Source organism: Chaetodon trifascialis, chromosome 7 (genome assembly GCF_039877785.1).
Source record: "Chaetodon trifascialis isolate fChaTrf1 chromosome 7, fChaTrf1.hap1, whole genome shotgun sequence".
Taxonomy (NCBI): Eukaryota; Metazoa; Chordata; class Actinopteri; order Chaetodontiformes; family Chaetodontidae; genus Chaetodon; species Chaetodon trifascialis.
In genome coordinates this window covers 7,394,781-7,415,881 of record NC_092062.1, presented here as the reverse complement: position 1 = coordinate 7,415,881, position 21,101 = coordinate 7,394,781, and the positions used below count along the sequence as shown (strand labels likewise).

The 21,101-nt window shown below is 43.7% G+C and overlaps 1 protein-coding gene across 3 annotated transcripts in view; it reads left to right on the top strand.

The window, feature by feature from the left end:
* LOC139333438 (intermembrane lipid transfer protein VPS13B-like) overlaps positions 1-21,101 on the top strand; it is a 319,141-nt gene that overhangs the window by 121,984 nt on the left and 176,056 nt on the right. For all 3 annotated transcript variants that reach the window (XM_070965843.1, XM_070965844.1, XM_070965845.1), the window contains 2 exons: positions 10,870-10,979; positions 13,353-13,485. In XM_070965843.1, the coding sequence (XP_070821944.1) occupies positions 10,870-10,979; positions 13,353-13,485 (243 nt within the window). The remainder of the gene's footprint in view (positions 1-10,869; positions 10,980-13,352; positions 13,486-21,101) is intronic.

Here is a 21,101-nt window from a genome sequence, read left to right as displayed (position 1 = left end):
GTCACCTCCCCTTTTTTCATCAGCAGACAGGCGACTGAAAGGAAGGGAGATGGATTGTTGGCGAGCCGGCCTTTGCTGCTCTCACTGTCTGGGGGGCCTCGGCATTGCACGTATAAGGAACGGTGCGGTGGTGTTATGAGATGAACACCAGTCTACAGAATAAGTCCAGTGCTCCGCTGTTCTTAGTTCTGCCTGACAGCAGTGTGTGTCTACTGTGCATCGACATAGTGTGTTTATGTTCCATTTCCATGAGTCTGTGTGCTTTCTAACACAATTCAGCAAGCGAGAGATAATTGGACAAAGAGAGGGTCTTTGTCCCTCTCGTTGTGGACTGTGTCCTGATGATAACACTCAGATTAGAGGTTGAAGGATAAGTGCAGCCTCTCTGGCAGCTGCTGCTGCTGCTTTTCTACCTTCAAAGACTTGTCCTTCCTCCCTCCCTCTCTTCTGCTCTTCCTCCCAGTCCTCATATATCTCTCCTGCCTTCCCTCCCTCTCTCCTTCCTCTTCCCTCCTTTCCTTGTCCCTTCTCCTGCTCTGTGTTCTTTATCCCTATCTTCGCCCCCATCTCCCTCTCCTCCCTATCTGTCCTGTTTGTCCGCAATAAGCCAGTCTGGGGAGCATTTCAAGTGTGTTTAGAGTAGCTGACTCATCACTGCTTTGTGCCACGGTTTGTTAATGTTGGGCAGCTGATAGTAGTTTGGACGTCCTGTGTTGCAGGTGGCCCAAGCATTCTTTATTTGTGTGTACGAGCACAAGTACGTCTGTCTGTATGTGTGATGTCTGACTGTATTAAATACAGCTCTGATGGATGTAAACACATCTTCTTTATCATCAGTGTGTGTGCAGACATGAGTGACATCCCCCAAAAACAAGACGCACACTCTGCTTTTACTCTGCTGTAAGTGAGGAGTGTTCAAACCATGGCTTCATTCAACAGGGACTAATTACAGGCCAGAGATGGAAAGGGGCTCTTCCTCTGAAGCGTCAGGACACATGTATGCACACACACACGTGCATGCACACACATACAACTGCATGTCCTTGCAGAGCTACCATGCTTATCTGTCATCTAGAATGGAATTTGTAACATGAAGTTTGATGCAGGGGTTAGAGTTTGGGGGTTAATTGAGACACCACTGAGAGCGCATTAATCTCTGCCTGTCTGTGCTAATCCACCAGAAAAGGCCCACTCTATCAGTCTGGCCATGACCTTGCCATAACACAGGGCCTTTATGAAGCTAAAACAGCCATGTATAATCTTTTTTTGTGAACATGTCTTGGAATATTTTTCTCTGTCTGTGAGCTTCTAATTGTTCTGTTGTAATCATCGTATCTCTGTTTGAGCTCATCCCTCATGGCGTTGACATAGCACTGACCCCCTTCCTGGATAAGGAAATCCATCCAATCAGAACTAGTGTTTCGTCGTACTTTACACCCCTTCCATCCCTCTATCCCTTTCGTCCCTGCATTGCAGCTAAAATAGCTCATCCTGAAACCATTAGACCAAATTGCTAAATGGTTCAAATGTGCAACCACTTAAGGCAATGTATTTAAGAGGAGTAATCTTCAATCTACTGTGGCAAGCAAGAAGAGAATGAGGTGGATAGTGGGAGTGGGAACTGAGAGAGAGGGACCCACAGAGACTGAAACTGAGAAAAATACACAGATAGATACCAGGAGAAGGGGTTAAGAGATATTAGCTATTTGGTAGAAATATCTCCCCATTCCTCACGTTTCTGTCTCTTTCTCCATATACAACTCATGTGTTTATTATTCAGCTGTCGGTTTGCAGGGAAACTGCAAAATCACATTCCTGGGAATGTGAGAGGCTTACACAGTGATAGTTACCGAGCTTAATAGAGACTGAAAACACACAGGTTAATCTTCCCTGATGCACACATAGAGTATTATATAAGTAGGTGTGTGTATTTGGTTTTTGTACTTGGTGTGTGTGGGGGGTTGGGGGGTTGGTGTGTTCCTTTCCCCTCTGGGGGCTTTACATTGACTTACATTCATTTCCTGGAGACTTACCCTAACCATAGCCACTACCTGCTGAACCCTTTCTGTAACCTAAACCTGACCTTGACCTTCACCCTTAAATGGAATGATTTGCATTATGAGCGCTGGCATTTTATCCCAATAAGGAAGGCGAGTCCCCACAATATGAACAACACATAAATATGTGACCTGTGTTTAAATGATTTGTATATTATATATGTCGGATAAGTTATGTAGTTTATCATCTTATCATCCGGACAGGACCCGCTCTTTACAGACACAGAAGCGCTAATGGCGTCTTTGAAGAACGATACTTTCAGAGGGACCGACTGCACTGGCAGAGTGAAGCAGTGAGCGCTGGCGAACAGGCTGTATGTTCCCTCTGTGGAAACAGCGTTTGTTAAAACCACAATCATTCACTTTAATTGAATTTATTTTGGTACACCCTCATTTGTTATGAGAAAATATAAATTCCCTCTATGGATCCTGAAGGTTTTTATGTTTCTCAACACTTGGTGTTGTGTAGGTTTTCCCAGTAAGAAATCCTCTGGTGAACAGAAAATTATGTTTCTCTCGTTTTTTGGCAGCAGCCACAACGTTTTCTTTGGAATAAATATAAGAACCCAGTAGCTAACATGAGCAATAATGAACTGAACATCCTAGGAAAAAAGACATTTAAATGCTGGCTATGTGCTTTTGTTGATCTCTGTGGAGAACAGTGCAAAAATGCCTCATCAGTGACCGCTTATCACCTAAGATGTTGCCAGAATGGAAAGAGTTTTTAAAATGAACTTGACTTCACTCACGGACTAAACAGATAAATTGCCTGACAGAGATACTCAGACCAGTTGACTGGATGACAGCCAGACAGGCAGACAGATAGATACTGTACAATACATAGACAGCCCGACCAAAGGAGAGGATCCATTGCATATTGCCGTGCAAACGTCAGATTCTTCACTGCAGCATTCCCAGCTTCCTGAGTGACCTCAAATCTCAGCCAGAAGACTTTGATCTGTCACTGAGATCATTACTAAGTCTACTGAACTGACAAAAGGCCAAGCTGAAAGACTGAGGGAACAGAGATTCTGCAGAGAGGTGGAGAAACTTGAAGGTAATTGAAGACAGGGTCTCGTCCTCAGTTGTCCTGCGTGATCTCCAGAAAGCTGAGGGCTGTGGAGAGAGCTGAAGAGGATGAGTGGAGAAGATGGGGTTGGACGCCCACCATCTGGATGTTTGTTGCAAAAGGCAGCTGGATCATGAAGATGGAGACGGAGAATAGGAGAGGCAACTGCAGATGAAGGGATATTTAGTGAAGCTATAAAGAAAGATTAGAAACAAAAACACAATCTAAAAGGGATGTAGGAAAGACCAAGGAAGGGGAGGAAATGTAAGAGAACACACACACACACACACACACACACACACACACACACACACACACACACACACACACACATTAGCCTTGTTCAAATGTCAAGCACAAACTATGTGAATTAAACCAAATACAGTATATGCAGTAGGATTTGGAAACATAAACATAACAAAAAGAGATTAATAGTTTCTTTGACTCATATTTGATTCGTTGGAGTCACATTTTAGCCATATTTTATGCTGTCTAATGATGAAAACATCACATAGTAAAACACCATTTAATTGTCATGTTACCACAGCACATCCCTTGTACACAGTAATACCCAATATGTCATTTATGTGGGTCATAATGGATTGATGTTTAACAAACATTTTAGAACCTCCAAAGCCACTTTTGAAATGTTGTGCAATTATATTGGATCACTTTTGGGAATTCACATCAAATACAGCTGCAGTCTGGAGAGGCCCAGGGAGAAAAACAAAATAAAGAAGAATGGGAGCTTCTTGCTTGCAAAGAGTGAAATATTTCAAGCTTTTAATGCGATCAAATAAACAAGAGTCCACAAGAAGTCAACACAAGAACGACTGTAAAGTAACACACTGAGAGGCATTTCAAGCAGTTGTTTCTCAGACAGCGTGCTTGAGGTTTCCTGCCCATCTGCTACAGTACATTACATCTTCCTTTTCTGCTCACTGTGTACATCTAAAGCTTCACCAAATATTTATATAATTCTTGATTTTTTCTGAATGCAAACAGCTCAAGTTAATATTTGTATGAACACACACGCAAACTATTATTTATGTGACAAAGCATTTCCTCTGCTTTTTAATTGCATAACTTCTTTCTGGACCTTTTTAGCCTCAAGAGTACAAGAAACATTATTGCAATATTGAGTAAACGCGCATGAAACTTTTCTATTTGTTACAATGAAATTCATATAAAAATACTTGGAAGGAACCCCAAGTAATGACAGACATCGAACTGCTCGACTCCCCCTCTCCTCATGACAAACTGAGAGAACTCAGCTTGAACCGTAGAGAAAGCCCATGAGCCAGCTGAATGATAGCAGCGATAAGGAGTTTTCAAGGTAACTATGCAAAACTGAAACTGTCTGTGGGAAAGCAGCAGCAGAAGCAGAAGTCTGTTTATTTTAATGAGCTCAGAAGTGTCTCTCCTGTTCCTCTTACATTACACTGGGGCTCATTTAGAGTTCACACAGTACACTGTATGTCCATGATGGATACGGTAATGATACATTAAAGCAATCAGGACCGAGTCTGTTTTGTCTCTCATTAAGAAGGCTAGCTATCTTGCTGACAAGGGCCAGGTCACATTTGGTCGTGACTTTAAGCGTTTTCCCTCGGTGTGATTTGAAGTGAGGGAGACAGAAAGAGCGTGTTTTTGTGGGCATATCAGAGAAATGGTGTAGGAGAGAGAGGATAGGAAGAGAGATAACAGCTGGAGTAGTCCAAATCAGGGCTGCTTGGGTTTCAGTAGGGGCACAGGCACCAATTGTGCAGCGTCTGGTTGTCTTTTCAACACCATGAGAGTTGATGTGGATTTATGAAGGCGAGGAATTGACTATAAGGACATATGTATGGCAGTGGGACCTCTTATCAACATATGGAGTGCTGCTTCAAGCCCCTTATGTGGCCTCAAACTGGTCTACAGTACATACTAGCCATGTGCTTTAGTCCATTTTTCCATGGTAACTGTTTTGTCTGTGCTCTGTTTCATGCAATTTAAGACACATTGTAGACGTTTTTCACATTATAGACAAAACAAAAACAATCATGTGGGACATGGTCATGCTTCAGAAGCACTTATTCCAGTCAAAATTTGTTGTTGAGCTCTGCTGGGCTCAGCTCAGACCTTACTCAGCCTGAGGGGTATCTGAGTATTAGTGTAATTACACTATTAAATATGAAATATCCCATAGTAAGTATACATGGCATAATAACATGCACACCCCCATACATAGACTGCTACTGTTGAGTCAAGCACCACCCAGAGCTCTCCAGACAACAGCCCTATGGCATTTTCAGTGCTTTTGTCTGGATTTGAACGTTAGACTGAGAAATGTCTTAAGTTCACAGTGAACAAACCATGAGTCACCAAACCCAGCAGATGAGAAAGAAGGAGCTTCAGTCCTGATGGAAAGGGGGGTAGATCTCTCTCTCTGTGGCTGAGGTACATCCCTGTGCTTGTTGCATATTAATGTGTATATAAATGCACATTTTAGACAAACATGTACTGCACACACACTCACACACACTCACACGCTTTCACTGCTTATCCAGACTTGGCTGTTTGTGATGTATCCAGTTCACAGGACTTTGCATGTATGGCGACTTACTGTTGTCATCCTATAAATCATACAGATCCATGGCCAAATTCTGAGGCCTACTCACTTATCATGTAGATTAGGAAAATGACTTTCTCATCATACACTCTTTTCTATGTTCTCTCTGTATCTCTGTCTGCTCTGTCTGTCTTTGCTTGGTTTTCCTCTCTCTCTCAATGTGCGTGTATGATTCTGCCTTTTGGTGTATTTTTAGGTGTTTCTCTGCTTCTGTCACTCCATCTTTCCCTCTGTCTGCCTTCCACTGACTCCCTTGCTGGCTGAATCACTCTCCAGCTTTCTTCCTGCCCATTCCTGTTACTGTACCCACAGCCATAGTCAACCTTTACGAGGTGGGTCTCGCCTGTCAGCTGCAGGCTACCGCACTTGGGCCATGTTGAAAGGCACACACACACTTACGCATATACGCTTATATTCTCTTAAAACCACACACACATACACAGGCGCACGTTTACACCGACATCCAGTGCAGAGTAGTATGGGCCCAAAGTGAGAGCAGGCTTTCCGTAGGCCAGGATCTGTTTCCAGTCAAACCTGCCTGTGTCCTTCCTGAGCCCCTGGGCTCCTGCGGCGGCATTGCCCCCGGGATGTTGGGTCACAGCACGGCGGGGGAACAGCAGCACAGTGAATGTGTGTCAGAGAGTTAGTGTGTGTGTGTGTGTGTGTGTGTGTGTGTGTGTGTGTGTGTGTGTGTGTGTGCGTGCGTGCGTGCGTGCGTGCGTGCGTGCGTGCGTGCGTGCGTGCGTGCGTGCGTGCGTGCGTGCGTGTGAGAGAGAAGAGGGTGCGTGGGTTGATGAGTCAGTGTCTGTTCACTGTCCTACAGCACACAAATGAATACAAATAGAAACACTTCCTTATGTTCACAAAGACGCATGTACACACTTCTGTCACACACACACACACATAACATGAACTGCACACACTGTTCCTTGCACCCACCCACACACAGCTGAGTCCCTTTCCGTTCTCCGTCTCTCTCTCAGTCACTCACTGACTCTCTCTCTCTGTCACAAACACACACACACACACACGTTCGTAGTCACAGACACACACACACACATACACCAGTAGAACACCTGTCGGGCTGCATGGCTCGCTCCAGGACACCTTCGAGTCATGAGCTCATCGGAAAAGCAATTAAAGGCAGCGTAGGCCCTGCACGCTGGCGTAATGTTTTGTTTTGCTACTTGGCTTCGAAATTAACCAAACCTGTCAGAAGTCATCTGGCTGACGCGGGCTGGGCTATATTTATTTATTTTCTGCTGGAGAAGCTGGACGCAGGGTCCCAGCGCTGCCTCACGTCCAACAATGAAGCGATTCTGAGGGGGCGATTAGCTGGCTTGAACATGAATCCTCCCCCTCTGTCTACCTGGGGGGTGGATGGTGAGCGCCTCCCACCTCTCTTAGCTTGTCTGTGACTGTGATGGTGGGGTCATGGCCCTGTAGTTGGGAGGTTGTGCCCTCTGTAACCCCAATCAGGGCTTTGGTCTCCACTGTGGGACTTGGTTTTGAACTTGCACTGACCTAACCGCTCCCAGTTTATTGCATTTCATGCTTGCACTGACTGAACAAAAGCAGATTTTGCATTAAAAAATGTCAGTGTAGAAACTGCTTAACCTGATAAAAAGACAATGTGACGATAGAAAGATGTGTGGCTGTTAGCTTACTGTTGGCCCAGAAAGAGGAGACTGACAGAAGAACCTAGACAGAGCTTAAAGGTTAGAGGCCTTCTCTTAGTCTGGTCTAATACTCTACTGTAGCCTCGGGCTCTGAGTAGCCTGATGTCAGACAGCCGTAAAACAACACCAGCAGCCCTGTGCTCACTTTTAACTCCTCTGGTCTTAAGCCACTGAAGAAAAAAAAACACCTTTGACATTAATAGGCCCACTGTGGCTGAGTCAAGGTAAGTGTGTCTTCACAGATGTCTGCATGTACATTCTGCGGTTGTGTGGCATTTCACAGTCTGAGCCACTGAGCAGTTTTCTGGTGTTTTCTTGAGGAATCATTTAGGAAGTAAGAAAAACACCTCTGTTATCATTGTCATCACTCTGTGTAATTACCCATGTGCCACCCTGTTTGAGCAGAGAAAAACAACAGTTAGCCTGCTGCCGAGGTCGCCCTCTAAGCATGCCAGGCCGTTTCATCGTGCTGCACGCTTCAAAGGAGGTGTCACTCTCCTGCAGTTATGTCAACACAGTGATGAAACAAGAAAACATAGTGTGGATGGTAAAGCCTTGGTCTTCAAAGCCTCAAAGCGAGGTCAACATACATTTTGTTTCTGTGTCACTGTCAAAGTGGGAGAGAGAGAGAGAGAGAGAGAGAGAGAGAGAGAGAGAGAGAGAGAGAGAGAGGGTTGTTGTGATCTCAGAAAGAGAGCTTTTGGAGTGATGTTGTGATGTATCAAAATGGTCATGGCTGTCATTGGCAAAGGCCAAACAGACGTGACACGTAGCCACAATAAGCCGTCACTGCCAGCTACTTCAGCTTACTTAATTTTTCAAGCAGCCAATTTACTAAACTGTAATGCACTCAGCAGTCAGCACCGTTCATCTGATGATGAGGCAATTTTGTTCCGATGGAAACTTACATGTATGGGTTTTTGTTTATTGTGTTTGTTCATGGCAATAAAACAGCTTCCTAAGATGAAATTGGGTGCAGAGAATACCCCCCGCCCCCAAAAAAGTGACCAGTCTGTTTTCTTTGTGACTGTTCCACCTTAAGTTTAGAATGAAAAGCTGTGCCTCAAGGCTGCGTTGGCTTTAATACATATGTATGATGTTGTGCAAAGACCACAGCTAAGCTGCTCTGGTTGAGAGAGTTATCTGCAATTAGGCATTTTATATCTTTTTATTTGCTCATTTATCTCTGTAATAACTGTTAAATAAACAATCCATCTACTAAGTTTTATGATTTATTGTGCTATGACTCAGTTCTGCTGAATGTGCTTTGTCGTGCTCATTGCCTCCCGTAGACCACAATTTAGGGTCAATTTACTGAATACATCTTCACTACTCAGCCCATTCCCAGCCTTTTGGGTCCTGTACTGTTCATGCTGTTCTGGGCTATGATGAAACCACTTGAAGCCGGGCCCCAGCACGACAGCCACAGCCAAAGCCTATTAAGCAGCCACACTGTGGTGTAGGAGTTCAAGCCACAGGGCTGAGGTTATGAATCCTTGTCAGGCGGAGGGGGAGAGAGGTGGATGCAGCATGATGAGGAAGGGTGGAGGTATGGTTTATGAAGGAAGGGTAAGAAGGGGTGAAAAAGGAAAAAAGAGGGGGAGGGCAAGGAAGGACGGAAGTATGAGAAGTGACAGAGAGACCTGGAGGGGAGACAGACAGATTGTAATGGAGACATAGACGTGAAGGATACAACAGAAGAATTGGGTAAGGCAGAGGTTCAGAATGGAATTGAACAAATGCCAGTAAAGCTGTTGTTCTGGAAACAAGGAAGATCGGCGGTATAGATGGACAGGGAAGTAGTGAAAGGACAGAAGGATGGAAGTGATGGAAAGTAAAGGAAGATTGATGAAGCAATAGAGGGAGAAATGTGAGTCACTTTGACTTGATCCAATGAGAATGTTTCCCCTCTGCCTAGACTGGATTCTGTGCCAGTCATAAACCATAGCTCCGGATTCCAGTACACCTGGTGAATAATGATCTGACACACACGGACACTAGTTCTGATACATGCATACGCTGTATCACATCATACTGTAGATGCACACGCACACACCACACACATTACATACACAGAATACACAAATATTTGACAGCACTGACACACACATGCATTTCACATTTCTCATGCTTTCAGTCATACACATTTACTTCATGCTGCAAAACACACACTTTCTCTCTCTCACACACACAAACACGCACACAGGCTCACAGGCCACAAATCACTGAACGCTGTAAAAGTGGAGCAAATTAGAGCAGTTTTATTTGCATTGTTCACAGGGAATAATGGAGGAGGGAGTAATTCCTGCCAAGCTAAAGAGCTGGTGTAACAGAAGTATGTGTGTGTGTGTGTGTGTGTGTGTGTGTGTGTGTGTGTGTGTGTGTGTGTGTGTGTGTGTGTGTGTGTGTGTCAAGGGAGACTTTATAATTATGCTTTGTCCATGCTTTAGAGACACTGAAATGTTAGGCAAAGCAACAAGCAATCAGGCTTTGTTTGAGGTGAAATGCACATACACACATTTACACATTCACACTTACACACTCACTCACACACACACACACACACACACACACACACACACACACACACACACACACACACACACACACACAGTCTTGCCTCAGGGCCTGAAACAGAAGACCGGGGTCTTGTCCAAAGCTCCATTAAACTGCTGAAAGTCCTTCTAGAGCTGAAACATCCTCCTATCGTCATGCTGGGACATTCCACGGCACGCCAGAGACCCTGTGTTAATCCTGCCGGCATGGGAATCATTATTGATAGGATCCTAATGCATTACCTCAGGGCCCGCTTATTGTTGGTAAAGATTATTATTTAAGAGTAAACCAAAACCCAGAGAAAGTCTCGAGTTTCATAGAAATTTATCAAAAGAAAATGTTATTCTTGGCTTAGTGTGATACCACTTTGAACAGCGCAATTGAAACAAACTGTGCTCTCCTTGCAGCACTCCAACAAGCAGGCTCAGTACCCACCAGCAGGTTATTAGGACACAGTGTAAACAGCACGGGAGTGAAAGAACCTGACACTCAATCTGAGCAGATTTGCCCTAAGTCACTTTCACTCGCTGCTTATTACCTTACATTGATTTCAGTGATCCATATCTTTGTGCCTCCTACCCTGCTGGAATGATTGCAGCAGCGGCAGCATGGGCATGTTTTGTCAGTGTGTGTTCAAATAGTTTCCACAATCATTCTCTGTATCTGTTGATCCTGTTGAAATTTAATATTGTCACACTCCTGCTTTAGTACTTTTGAACAACTGGTATCTGTTTGTGAGCAGTAACTTTAATTTTCTAAAGGTGAGACAGATGTGCAGTATATCCTTTCCTTTTCATTTTTTATTTTTGGAAAAACTGCTTATTTATTACAGTTGAATTCGATTGTCTTTGTCTTCAGAGTTGCACTGCTAAACCTCTGACTTGCTGTGTTTTCCAGGTGGAGTCCTGCTGGTCAGTGTCCAGGGCATAGCTGTCAATGTGGACCCAGTCTTCTGCACATGGCTGTTGTACCAACCTCATAAAGGGAGCAGCAGGCAACAGCAACAGGTAGCTGAACCCCACTGCCCACCATATTAACATGGTTGGCATTTTCTGTTTTACACAGTTAACATGTAATTTGTGTTGATAATGTACCCATCTACCATATTCTATGGTTGCACTCATTCTAAGCTGCTCCAGCTAAGAGCCTGAGGCAATGTAAATGTCCCCCCCCCCCCCCCGCCTTCTCTTTCCCAGCTACCTTTTTCCATGTGCTCTGCTCCCTGTCTTCCATCCAGTCTCTCTCTATTTATTTGACAGGGGTCACGGTGATAGTTATGGACATTGAATGCTCTGTGCCCATACTACGCACAGACATATACACACATGCAGACATGTTCAGTCTGATTGCCTGGGACAAAGCCCAGGTTCACCCCATAAAGGCACAAAAATATATATAGTACATGAAAGTATCATATTGTTATACTTTAAATGTTTTTTTTTTTTTTTCAATAAATTGTTCTGTTTCATGCCTCCTGCAGTTTGGAGGGGCTGTATGCATGCATGTGTGTGTGTGTGACATACAAAGAGAGGGAGTTAATTGCACCAACCCCTTACTCTGGAGGTCGTTACTGTACAGGGGTAAGCAGATGTTATGAGTTGAACTGCAGCCAGTGTGAAGGATACACAACACTGCTGCTGTGTGTGTGTGGACTTGCTGCAGCCAATGTGTGGCAGAATGTGTTTGTGCCTGTGCTCATGTGCGTGTTTCTGTGAGGCCATCTAACACAACTGCCTGTCAGGGTCACTTCTCAAGGCCTGGCTGGTTTGGCGAAACCTTCATCTGAAGGCCAGACTACAGCCTGTGAAGGACAGAGGAGAGGACACTGACTAGAAGGTTCAGGATGGCAGGAAATGATGAGAAGGGAGGTACTCAGAGCAGAGAGTATCAGAGAGAAGTGGAGGGGGGGCACATGGGAATGTGATAAAAGAGAGGATGGGTATGGAAAGAGGTGAAAAAGGGACAGATGGAGAGATAAATGAAAACACCAGGGAATGGGGAAAGGCAAGAGGAGTGTGGAACAGAGAGGAGACAGCAGAAAAAGGGAAAGCACTGGACAATATCGAGAATGTGCAGAGAAGGAAGAAACTGCCAGAGTGAGCAGGAAACACAGGAGAAATCAGAGCAGTAGAGGGACATGGTTGGGGAAGCGGGTAATGAGAAAGAAGAGAAAGGGAATAAGAGGAAAAAAAAAGGTTGAGACCCCCCCCCCCCACCCCCACCCCAGTGGGTGGTAGAAGGAGTTAGCTCATACTATGTCATCCAGCAGGAATGAGCGATGGTCATTGGGTAAGCTACCTGCTTCTAGCACAGAGTATTCAAATGTGGCCAAGCACGTATTTTCTGTGAAGTGCACAAACTTCATTTTATTAAACCATTTTTCATTTTTCCCTAACACATGGACCAATGAAACGGTCACATGCTTCGTGTCATGTGCAGTGCATTCTAGAAATCAATATTTGAGGATTTATTTTTTCAAGCATGCATTTGTTGTTTAAGTTTCCAGTGCACTGTTTGTTTGTTTACGCTGTCCTGTAACAGATCTGTAACAGACCTGAATATGATTTTTGCTGTCAAACCCAACTTTGGGCAACTAACCTACTGGCCTACAGTATTTCATTCACCCTATGTAAGTTGCAAAAACCAAAGAAGGATCTGGCGTCATACCTCAGTCGGTAGTTTCAAGTACTAATGTAATTTGGGGGCCCATTTTTAATCTTACCACAACCAGCCTTTGGGTCCCGACCCAGTCATTGAAAAACAACTGCATCAATGTGTGTGTGTGTTTACACAGGCTGCAGTACGTGGTTGGCCTGCGGCCTTGTGCAGCTGCATCATAGCCCAGTGCTGCTGCTGGCTGATGCTAATGGGGTTTCCTTATTTCAGACCAACCTTCCACTCCTCTGTCTTTCAGCCATCTCACTGCCAGCCTCTGTGTGTGTGCGTGCGTGCGTGTGTGCGTGCGTGCGTGCGTGCGTGCGTGCGTGTGTGTGTGTGACCTACCAGCAGCATGGGAGACTGCTCAAAAAAAACAGGGAGCTGTCACTGGTTCTTGTTGGTCTTGGAGCCCTCTGTTGTGTTCCACTGCATTTTTCTTTTCACTCTCTCCCTCTGCCTCCCTCTCTGTCTTGCATTGCATTAAGCTTTGTGTCTCCTGATTAACCCAGATCTTAATGCTGTCTAAAGCTATCTCTGGGTCATGGCTTTCCTAACACAGAACAATGTTGGTACAATACTTGAATAATTTGTGCTCTTACAAAATACTCTTTTCAGGGGCTGAGTGAATGCATATTCAGTGGAAATGCATTCATGTTACAACAAAACATATTTCCTTTCCCATAGCCTCAGAGGTGCTCAGTCAGGCTGTGATATCATTTCAGGCACCAGGTTCAGTTCCTCTGGCCAAGAGGAGAGAGGACGAGGTGTCTGTAGGGAGCACGCCGCTGGCCAAACAGCCCTCCAATCAGGCCTCAGACTACGCCAGCAGCCCGGTCAAAACCAAGACAGTGACAGGTAGGTTATTACTGTGATACTGCACATCACACAATAACATGACATTAAATCTGAGCTGCAGAGAGGTTTACACTCATAAAGGGAACATGGTTGGCACTAGGTCCAGGACGAGGTCTTCCCTCAGTGTTTGTTTTCCGATGTGTTTTGTGAAAAGATTGATATACAAATGAAAACTGTGATGACATTTACTTCTCCCCTGATATTTGCAATAACTGCCACTGTTTCTGTGTTTTAGGAGAATAACAACAATTTGCTTTATTTAACCTTGTTTCTATGCAATGAATCCATGTTACTATGCTGTTACATAACACGCTACAGCTCACTGACACCTGAGTGAACCCGTTTCTCAGAGGACACCACATAATGCAGGCATGTCCTCCTCTGTTTTCCTCCTCTGGTAGTATTACTGTGGGCTCTGGATGCCCAGAATAGATGAGTGGCTTGGCTGTGTGGAGTCTTCCTTTATGCCAGTTTTCCACTTTCTGGGACCCCCCCCCCCACACACACATTCACTGTGCATATGCACACATGCACAAATCCACAGATTACATGCACACGCATACATGCTTCCAGGTATGTACATACAGGCAGGCAGGCAGGCAGGTTAATACATGTACACACCTGCGCATGCCACAGACACACACACACGTCTTCCCACACTCATGTAGCATTGCTGTGGTCCCTCCTTAGATACTTTCCAGGATTTTCCAAATTGACACATCTCTAAGTAGGAAACTTTGAACTCTTTGGACGGACATGGATAGATCGGAGAAAGGAGAAGAGGACAGATATGAGGGAAGATAGATGCAGTTCTGGACCTTGTTACAGATGTGACTGCTTGCTTTGTTGTCAGGAACACACCGAGAAGCACATTAACAGAATCCAAAAGCTTGTAGATTATTGTTGACAGTGGCAGTAGAGGCAGGGGAGGCACTTAGTTACTGACAGTTCATCAAGACTACACATGCAGAGAAGAAAGCCGTTGTAGTTGTGGTGGAAATTCTTGTGAGCTGAAGGAAAGATTTCACCAGGAGACTTCAGATGTCTGAAGCAGGAGTATTTATTGCAGGCGCGATGCATCAAGGAGGAGCTGATGAGCAATACAGTGTCCACAAGTGATCCAAGGTAGTGCAACACCAAATCCTGAAGATATCCTTTCTAATGGGGCGTAGTAATACTCCCAACGTCATGTTGCTCCCTTCTACTCCTTGAATTATTCCCTGTTATGGATATTCCATATCTGTCTTCTACATTTGTAGTACTCTATTTGCTAGTCAGAACTGAACACTGAGGACACTTTGACTTACGTCCTTATTAAAAATGTGAATACTTGAGCAATCTTCCTTGAATGGTCCTCTCTATTTGTGTACCGTTTATCTATAAGACCTTGGTCACCACGGTAGCTGAGGCAGGGAGACACTTCCTATCTGCTATCTGTTAGAATGATCTCTAAATATTGTGTTAATGTGTGACTGTCTGAGGTCTCTGTGTTGTCCAGCCTTGAGACCTTTCCACCTTTGGCCTTTTTTTACGAGGAATCTGTGAAGTGGAGTTCATGGATATCATGTGGTGCTCACAAAAAAAACTACCTGAAACACAAAGCACACACACATGCACACACACATACCTGCTGTACAGAACTCATGTACTCTCACACTCCTACCTGGGAGGATGGCTGGAGCAGTCACTGTGTTTAGGAGCTGTCCATGACACAACACAGAGCCTTACTGACTGCAGAAATGGTTTTCATTTAATACTCATATGGCGTATTTATGAACCTAATAGCCGGCCTCCTTTCTCTCATGCTTCCCTGTAGATGTTTAATTAATGTTGTCCAATGGGACGCCTTAGCGAGCTACATGCAACTGAAATTAATTTAAAAAATGAATAAATAAATGCATTAAAATGTCTCTACTGTTTGACTCTCACAGTGTTTAGGCTCCAGCTCCTCTAAACACTTTAACGGTTGAAGCCTTTTCTGCCAAAGCATCGCTGTGACAAGTCAGGGGAAATAAGCAAGTGGTTGTTTGTCTTTTTCTTCTTTTTTAAGTCCCAGGGAAATGTATTCCCAACAGGAGTGATGAATCCTTGTTTTGGGTGAAGTCATTCTGTAGCTGTAAATAACACTGCATGTGTATGACGTTCCCCCATGTCAAGTGTTTTGATAGGAAAAATGCTCCTTTGACATTTCAGAGTCTAAAAAAAGGCCATTAGGGCTTTTTCCTTGCTCACTTTAAAAGCTCACAGCTGAAAGGTCACACCGCCTTTTCCTCCTGGTTTTCCCTCTGTTCCTGGTTTCATCCAATCTGTACTAATGGCTTTTCCATACCACAACATCTTTGCTTACTCACATCTCAACAGCATATTCTCTCATTAGGGGTCGTCAGTAAACAGTCACCTTGGCTCCGATACGGCACACAAAGCTAAATCAAGCTGTAGCTTGTCAGCAACACTCAGCTGAGCAGAGTGCTCTGGCTATCAATGTGCATGGCCTCCTATGCGCCAGCTGTCTATCTCTCTGACTGGTCCTCCGTCTTGCTGTCTGACTTTTTGTTTTTCTGTCGGTGAAGCTGTTTTTCTGTCTGGCTCGCTGTCTGTTTGACTCTCTGTTAAGTTTTTCACTATTTTTTCTCGTAGTCATGCTGTCTGCATTTTTGTCATTCTGTCTACCTCACAGGTGTTTGTGAATGACTGTAAACAAAGCCAAGGCTGGATTGTTGAATCAACGCACGACACGTGCATACATGCATTCACACGCAGTGTGTCGGCCGGTGAAATGTAAAAGTGGTCAGCACATCTGGCCTGAAATTGTGTCTGTTGGCATGTTTAGTGTTAGGCCTATTTGTATAAGGCATCTCATTGTTGGGCTACAATAGTTAGTTAGAAACATATACTGAGTCAGACTCAAGTTCTTTCTTATCCAAATATTTCTCTTGTGAAGCGAAAACAAGACATTGGTAACTAGGTGCTGGTACTGTATTTTGCTGCAATTCAACTCTCAGTGCCCTGACTTCAACACTCCACATTGGAATAGAGCTGTAAGTAAAGGAATAGCATCTTCTCTGGAAATTGCTGCAGTGTTACAGGAGTGGATGTAATGAAAAGTTACAAATTGTTTCCGCGAGCAATCAGAATAAGAAAAGGGCAGAGGCATTTAGCTCTTGTGGTTTTAATCATGGTGAAACAATAAGCCTCCCGGCCGTCAGAGGATCTTGATAGACTACAGCTCAACACTACGGAGGAGCTCACAGCACTGCAGGTATTCCGTTTCCTTCATTCCACCTTATCCTTGTTACATAAGAATGCATCCTTCCTGCAATTAACTGTTTTATTTCTCTCTATGCAAAGATGATTTTATGTTTCGGGCCGAGAATGAAGAATGTGAGCTCCCCACAGGGTAGTTGGGATTGTGGTGATACTTGATACACTGTTTGAGATGCATAAATTGAAACTCTGTTCCACCTCATCTCTCTTAATAGTCCAGTGTTCCTGTGATTAATTGGAGGATGATAAATGGTATGTTAATTCTTCATATTCCCCAGCGTTGGCTGCCCTTGGTCAGTTAGATATTTGATCTACAAGCTTCATATGTCTATCCTGCTATTTACCTTCCTTTTGGGTAATAGTTGTTTAATGCAGAATTTCCTCAAAAAGATATTTGCTGAGGCAGCTCAGGTAAGAAATCCACCCAAAAACGGAATTCACATATTTTAACCCCACAACCGCATGCAGTTTTGCAAATGCGAGACATGGCAGAACCGTGGATCTCTCACAAATCCTAAAGGGCTCAAGGTCATGGGAAGAACATGTGTGGATTCTGTTGTTAGGGTGGATTTTCCCTTGTAAAGCCTTCCCCCCAAGTCACCTCATGAGAAGAGCTGCTGACATCTAACATGTTATGGTTGGAATTAGGCTCTCTAAAGATGATTTATTAATTGCTTTACCATGTGTGGAACACACTGTGAATAAGGAGCTGCATGTTTAAACAGGAGGGAGATGGTGGGAGCTCATTCTGGTCTAGCTGTTCTGTTATCAAAAAAAAGGGAGGCCAGGGTCAGCCCTTAAATCCAACTTGGTTATTAGTTTATCATGTTTGCCTGTGGTGTTTATACTTTGTTGACTGTTAGCTGGACATAAAACTGTCTTCTGCTTTTTTTTGTCAGCAGGATGCATTTCATCTCTAAAGCCGTTTAGCTGCAGCGAGTCATCTGATGGATTTTTCAGAATCTATTTGTAATTGCTGCGTGTTTACCGCAGGACATCCGATCCAGCTGTTTAGCTTAGGTTGAATCAATAAGCCGTAATGATTTACTGAAGGGTAAAGCTGATGTGAACGCAGCAAGAAATGACCATTGTGTCTTGATGGACCAAGATCTCATCAGCTGTGACGGAGCAAGGGTTTCAGGCAAACTCATAATTGCCCTGAGAAATATGTTGTGTTGCTATAAAAAATGAATTGAATTGGCCAGGCTTATGTTCCCTCTTTGGAGCGGGTACACAGAAAGACATTCTTTTTTACGTCTTTGTGCTAAATTATCATTTGGCATTTTTCTTGATAGCTCTAATGTGCTTATTTCAACGTGACTCCAAAAAAATGTCCCGATATATGACGAGGTCATTTAAGTTGTGGCTTTATTGCCGGCATACAATCTCTCAGGGGACTCTAAGAGGGTTTGCAATCACTGCAGCGGACGTTTTATTTTTCAGTCTTCAGTCATGTATTTAGGTAAACAGAAGAGAGATGTGCAGGTTGTTTGCCAGTTGGAGTCCATACGTGTTCGTAGTGCCACTCACTGCGATGCATGGAGAATATACACATCAGACTGGCTCGGGCTCAACGGGCAGCCAGCCAACTGGCCTGCCACTGGTGCTGCTACTCACTTGACCTTCAAGAGAGGACGTCATGAGGTTCTTATTGGAACCATAACGCTGGTGGTTTGTTGCAGATTAATTTACCATAAGTGTGCAATTCAAATATTTAGCTGCTGAATGCATGAATTAATGTTTTATATCCTGGATTAAATCCCTGGAGTCACTTTATGAAGAGCTGCTGATCTTAAACATGTTGCAAATAAAGTCTTTTAAATCGCTACTTTTCATCCCACAGCAATAGTAATTTCAACTGCCTCACTATTGCTGTTAGTTGCTTTGTGAAACATGCTGAGAATATACATTATTCAGAAGGCTCCTTTAAAAACTGTAGCGGCGGTTTTGTACTGTTTCATCTGATTTCAATGAGTCCACTAAAGATTTTCTACTCTGGGATACATACTGTCTCCCTGAGACACTCTGAAGCCCACAGTGTGTACGCTATCCATGCATTAATGTGGTCAATTCAAAAATACAAGTTAACAGTTTACATGTCCAGAGTGTGGTTGTTTGAAATACTATTATATGATTTAATGACCCGATGTGCTGGATATATGGAATATTGATATAGAGCGCTGTTTTGTTCCGCCTGATTATAAACTGGCGAGAGCAGTCTTTTTCTGTGCCTATTGATTATCATAGTTTTCCACTGGAGCTATTGATTTCCCCGCAGAAATCACCTCAGGGAATTACAGTAAAATCATAATCCACTGGAAGAAAATCATTTTCAGAGTTTTTAGCAGTTCAAAGCCTCCTCAGAACAATTGCACTCGCTAGATGTCCCTGCTTCCAATTGGCCATTTGAACACATGCCTGGCACTTTTATGATGTAAAGAGAGTGTTATGTTGTTTTGTTACCACATTCAGCCTAGCTACAGTTTCGTAGTAATCAAGGGGGACTTTCCTGCAGGCTTTTGTAAGGTGCCTGTTAATGTGTAGGCAAATGTACAGAGACACACAGAACCAGTTCAGTGCAGATCATTTCCCCAGAAAGCACTGAGGGCAAGGTGATATCATACTGGGGCTGTGAGGCTGCCCAGCTTGAATCTCAGAACCCATATCCACTCAGCTCCATTTGGCAACGAAATATTTCACTCTGTCTCTCTTTCTTTCTGGTTTTGGTCACTGCACATGTTAAGTATACAGGGTACATGTCACAGGACACCGCTGACTCTCACAGCCAGCATGGCTGCTTTGGACCCAAGCCATTTCCGGCAGATGACTTTGAACACAGCACATGGTAAAAGATGTTATAGATATTTCCATGTTATGAAACACAAACAGCATATACTGTGTACAAATACTTGCAAAAATACACTTTTGAAGCCTTCTCTAGGTGGTTTTTGTTGTGGTTTCTCCCTTTTTATGATTGTATTGCTCTGGTTGGTTTATAGGATAGTTAATATTTCTGGTCAGTCCATTTGGCTTTTTGTCGCTGGTCAAAGTGTACGGTCTGCCTAAATATTCTGGTGGATAGACTACACAGGCTGAGGTTTTTAAAAACTAAACACGAGGCCGGGTGTTTAATTGACATCACAGGTTTGTTTGAATGTTGCTTAGTAACACCATCACAGAAGTGTTAACGGTTGTTTTTGTGTGATTATCCTTTACAAGAAGGGCCGTGGAACGACGACTTTGAAAACAAGTTGTTTCTCCTCAGTTTGAGGTCGATTTCTGTCTGCCCGCACAATTACACCACAAATTGGTTCACATAAAACTAGCCTCTAAGTATTTTCTTTATTTGTCCCTAATGAATGTTCTTGTTGGCAGCAGCGCTGTGTTTCTGATCGAGAGCCTCCCAAGTCCCGAGCTTCTCATTGTTCTCTAACATCTACCAGAGTAATGATCTCACTGGCTTTCCTTTTCAATCCTAAAATTAGCCGTTGGCGCTCTGAGAACATACATCTTTTGCTGAGAAACCTATCCTGCGATCTGGCCGTGCTTAAAGGCTGGAATGAGAACTGTCGTCTTAGTTCCTGTCTGCTAGTGGTCTGGATGATGGGATTAGATGTAATTTTCCTATTTACTGGGAGGACTAGAAAGAGAAAGAGAGAAATGGAAACATTTGCATTGTACATGCTGTAAATGTGTAAGGTAGGAGACAATATCTGGTGGTGGTCACAAAAAAAAAAAAACCTTCCTGCACTGATGGCTTTTCTGTGATTTCAACTGTAGTGCATCAGGAAAAAAAAAAAATGGGGAGAGGTTGGGAACAGGAAAGAAAGTCCAGGTTTCATGGTTGAGAAACACATAGATTAATATATTTTGGAAACAGAAAAGCGTATACACATATATAAAAGAGAAGGGGAGAATTGATGAGAGGACTTGAGGCAGAACTACACCATCACACATAACTGTAGTCCAAGCCCAAGTAGCCTGATAGAAGTCAGGCAGGTTTTTATTGGCTGCTGTGCACTTTTCAGAAGGGGATAATATTTTCATTGTGGAGTTATTTATATAGTTTAATTTTTCTGGTAAAGTCAATAATTTATCAAGGTAATGATGGTTGGAGTGGGGAAAGAAAACAAGAAAAAGGAGGAATAATGAGATTGGAGGCCCCCCAGAGAAGAATGGTTGTAGTCCTGAGGGGGGACTCTACTCGCTGAGAGGGTCTTTGGCCTCTGCACGCCGATGAGCACTCACTGACTTCTAGGGCAGACAAACCGTCTGTGGGGAGTAGGTTTGTCCTTACGTATCCCTTCTCTGCTTTTGTGAATGATAAGGGTATTAGCTCTTGTGGATGTTGG